Source organism: Pagrus pagrus, assembly GCF_965226575.1.
Source record: "Pagrus pagrus genome assembly, chromosome: 17".
NCBI lineage: Eukaryota > Metazoa > Chordata > Actinopteri > Spariformes > Sparidae > Pagrus > Pagrus pagrus.
This window is the reverse complement of record NC_140201.1, coordinates 10599289-10603446: the sequence shown is the minus strand read 5'-3', so window position 1 is coordinate 10603446 and position 4158 is coordinate 10599289. Positions and strand designations below refer to the sequence as shown.

Below are 4158 nucleotides of genomic sequence, written 5' to 3'. Positions count from 1 at the left end.
TGAAATACTTGAATATTATCAACGTGATGATGACATGTCGGCGGGGGAGCTGCAGCATAGTGATAATAAATACTGGCGATCATTCAGGGGGGAGACGTGTAAAGGAATCAGCTAAATATATTTAATAATAATAATAATAATAATAAATATATAACGTTGCAATAACCAAGAGTGATGATGGAGACGTGAACTTGACAGTGTGCAGAACAAGATACAGGTCAAGAGATAAGATGATAAATACAGATAAATGAAATAAATTGCAATCAAACGCTGTAAACGTTGCATACATTTAATTATATAACTAAGTAGCACATACAGCATGACTATTTTTAATACATGCAAAATACATGAAGTGTATTTATAGTAATGATACAATATGTAATACATACTGTACTTTTATAGAATAGATATATTGTGATGTAGTATATAAGTACAACATGCATCAAATGATGGAATATAAGTAATATAAGTAGTGTAATTTATATATTACATGGTGTTAATTGTGTTATCACAACTAGGTCTTACCACAATTATTTATGTTGTAATAATAAAAATGTGATATATAAACATCTGCAAAGTACAGTTATATTGTTGTAATGTTCATGTGTCAATGCACAACAGTTACATATGAAAAGTCATTATGCAGTATTATAATTAAAGGTGCACTATGTAGTTTCTGGGAGGAAATTTTAATCAGAAGAGAAAGATTCACTTCATTTATTGATTTTCATTCATAATCAAACTCTTTTTGTTTTCATGACTGAATAAACAAACTGACTTTAAAGGACAACACCGTCACACTGTTTTGCTTTGTTTATATCTGGCGGACCCTGCCACCTTTCTAGCTTCAAACTGGGGTTCTGGGGGCCTAATTTTTCATCTTTTCAGCTTCTTAATTCAGGTATGGAAAACATAAACATTTCTGAGTTTATATTTTTGAGTATTATTATCTCATTGAAATTTTAAATATTACCTTTCTGAATTTATTTTTTCCAAAACTACATAGTGCACCTTTAATGTTTGTATCTAATTTCGTACAAAAGACACGAATAGACATTAATATGTATTAGGCTCTTGTAAAATCTTGGGGTTTAACAAAGCAAAACATGTTTTTATATTGCACAAAATGTAAATGAAACTACAGATACGTTGTTTGACCCGACTGGCCCCCCCTACACAGTTATTACGGTAATTCGAGTGTCGCAAAGCAGCTGTCACTGTCGCTGTCACCGCTTCCTGCTAGCGCGAGCCGAACTGCGTACTTCATGATGCTGCTGACATGAAGAGTAGCATCAGTAGAGTAACGGTGTAGCTTTGTGTTTTGTGTTTAGAAACGTCCTTTCAGAACTGCTACGTCAAAAAACTAATCCTCGTCAGTGCGGAATTAGCCTTTCTTCTCCAAAATGGAAACTCGACCGTTAGCTACGAAGCTAATGTAGCAACATAAGGTTTACAATCACTGCTAGCTAGCTAGCTAACCGACCGGTGGATAAACTGACCCACACACTTGATAGATAACATGGCTGAGTCATCGCCGTTATCAGGGGTTAATGTTGTTCTGGTTATGGCCTATGGGAGTTTGGTGAGTAAGTTATAGTTTAAGGTTGCTATTTAGCGAGCCGGTGTGCAGTTATGTGACATGCTAACCATGTTCTGTCACGTCTTGGCTTTGTTTACAGGTGTTTGTGCTGCTGTTCATCTTCGTCAAAAGACAAATCATGCGTTTTGCAATGAGGTCCCGCCGAGGACCCCACGCACCGATTGGCCATAACGCACCAAAGGTAACGGTGGATGTGCTTTACGCTTGTTTACCTCTTGTGATGTCTTGAGTCTTGGACAGCTCAATATGCAGCAGCTGCAAGAGTTCACGTGTCTGTGTGTTTCCCCGCTTTCGTTTATTTGCAGGGTTTGAGGGAGGAGATTGACTCCAGGCTGTCCAAAGTCCAGGAGATCCGCTTCGAGCCTCGTCTCCTGTCCGAAGAGGACGACAGACTGAAGCAGGGATCACAGATCAGTCAGTCACGTTATCAGCTCATCCTGTTGCCACCTCTTTGGTGTGAATATTGTTGTAACGAAGATGTGTTTGTGTTTCAAAGGTTGCTACAACTACCTGTACAGAATGAAAGCTCTGGATGCCATCCGTGACTCAGGTGGGAGATCAAATTTGATGCTCAGACCTGTTGATCATGCATGAATTATTCTGTTATTATCACTTCAACTCTTAACTCTCATGGAGAAGCTCCCCATGGAGAGTGGTGAAGTTTCACCTCTCCTGACCTTCACTTCTTTGTCCCCCTCCTGTGTGGCCCTCAGGTATTCCTCTGCAGGAGATAAGCCGCTGTCCCAGTGCGTTCACCGGACGCAACTTCAGGAGCTGGCTGCTGGAGTTGCGCAACTCCCATTCTCTGATCAAGAGCAGCCGCAGTGCCCTCATTGACCGTTTGCTTGAGGGCTACGACAGCGCTCGCCATGGGACTGGGGTGCGTACACTTGTATGAGTATGTGATTGATGATGAGAGTTTAACAAATTACTGAACTGACTTCAACTTTTTGTTTCAGGTATTTGGAGAAACCGAGTTTCTTGAATACCAGCAGGCTCTGAGCGAACTAGCTGATGTGTAAGTGCTACTCCACTGGTCCAGACTTGAATTGTTAGTCCTGCAACATTGTTGGAACAGGTCTTCCAGTTTGCATTGCTCAAACTGACAGGGCAAGTCGCAGGACAAGCCCATTCAACTACTTGGCTGGACTTTTATACGTGCTATTTCTGACCTGTTAAATTTATTATAAGCACAATAATACATTAGATCTGCAGTTGCACTAATCTTGAGTGTTTCTTAACAACACTGTCATTACTACTACTCTCACTGCTGCTGTTTCATTACTAACAACCATGAATATTATTACGTGTACAAGTGTTAAAGATGTCTTATCTAAGATTGGCCACTGGTTGAATACTCCCAAAATAGGGGCATCGTATCACAAGATTGACAGCTAACTGCTGCCAGTCGTATTCTGTTTATACCACGACTGTAGCTATTCTAAGCTTGTTAGCTCAGTTAGCTGTGCAGCTAGGTGGACTACTGGGGGAGTCAGCACTGCTAGGAGAAAGAGGTTTTCAAGGCTGGGGCTAGCTGGTTAGCAGCATTGGTTCCTCAATTCATGCATTTCATATAGTAAACGTTTTTGCATAGTAACCCCCCCTTTTATGTGCTTCCCTCCTCCTCCAGGGTGAAGGCCTATTCCAGCACCACCAGCTTGGACCAGCATCACCAGTCGGCAGCGAAGGACCTGACAGGCTCACCTGTCCGCTCCACTCCCTCCACCATCCAGGTCACCTACCTGCCCTCCACTGGCCAGCGCAGCAAAAGGCCCAAACACTTTCTGGAGCTTAAAAGTTTCAAAGACAACTACAACACTCTGGAGAGCACCCTGTGAGAGACCGGTGCTACAGACCGACTGTGTGCGTGAGCAGCCTACTGTGAAACAAAACATTGTAACATACCAGAACTTTGTTTTTAAATTGAGCTTTAAAGTTCACCCACTAATGATGTATGATTTTGGATGGCTGCTACCTGACCAGGTTTCTCTTGTAAAAGAGATCTTGATCTCAATGAGACTTCTTGGTAAGATAAAGGTGAAATAAAAATAAAAACGTATGGGAAAACTTATTTATTTCTCTTTACAGTAAGTTCAGAAAGGACGATGTCTACTGTTAGCATTTAAAATAATTACGTAGAAAAACAAATGTCTTGTTTTTTAACATTTGTTAAAATCTTGCCGTCACAAGATTTTTTTTCTCTCATTATGATGAAGTCCTCATATGCACATGTGTAACAACAAGGCTTTTACTTTTATTCTGGACCTAATGAGTGTGTTCAGAGGACAAATATGATTGTAGCCAATGTGGCAACGTTTTCTTTGTCATTTTTTAAATTACCTGGATTTTATTTTTTCTCATGTCAAAATGTAAATATGAGTAACTTTTGGTTTATTGTGTGTTTGTACAGATGTAAGATATTTATATTGACGATAAGTTATTTGATATTGCTTGATTTGTATTTAAGTGAGGTTGTACACTTGTGGATTGCAATAAAAGCCTTACAACCCACTCCTTCATGTTCAGTGTGTTTAACCTCTCCACTAGGTGGCAGTACA

General features: G+C 40.0%; 1 protein-coding gene across 1 annotated transcript; it reads left to right on the top strand.

The window, feature by feature from the left end:
- Window positions 1-1215: 1215 nt before the first annotated feature.
- On the top strand, window positions 1216-4111 carry LOC311272559 (protein C1orf43 homolog). The gene is made up of 7 exons (XM_084379070.1): window positions 1216-1582; window positions 1680-1781; window positions 1906-2014; window positions 2097-2150; window positions 2314-2480; window positions 2560-2618; window positions 3231-4111. Exons 1-7 carry the CDS (start codon window positions 1520-1522, stop codon window positions 3436-3438), a joined length of 762 nt encoding a protein of 253 aa, XP_084235196.1. The 5' UTR covers window positions 1216-1519; the 3' UTR covers window positions 3439-4111.
- Window positions 4112-4158: the final 47 nt, after the last annotated feature.

Excerpts from the sequence above, each read along its gene's own strand:
- LOC311272559 (XM_084379070.1), top strand. The coding sequence starts at position 1,520 with ATGGCTGAGTCATCGCCGTTATCAGGGGTTAATGTTGTTCTGGTTATG. Across the intron at positions 2,015-2,096 it reads GAAGCAGGGATCACAGATCA|GTTGCTACAACTACCTGTAC; the intron begins GTCAGTCACGTT and ends TGTGTTTCAAAG. Across the intron at positions 2,481-2,559 it reads GCGCTCGCCATGGGACTGGG|GTATTTGGAGAAACCGAGTT; the intron begins GTGCGTACACTT and ends TTTTTGTTTCAG.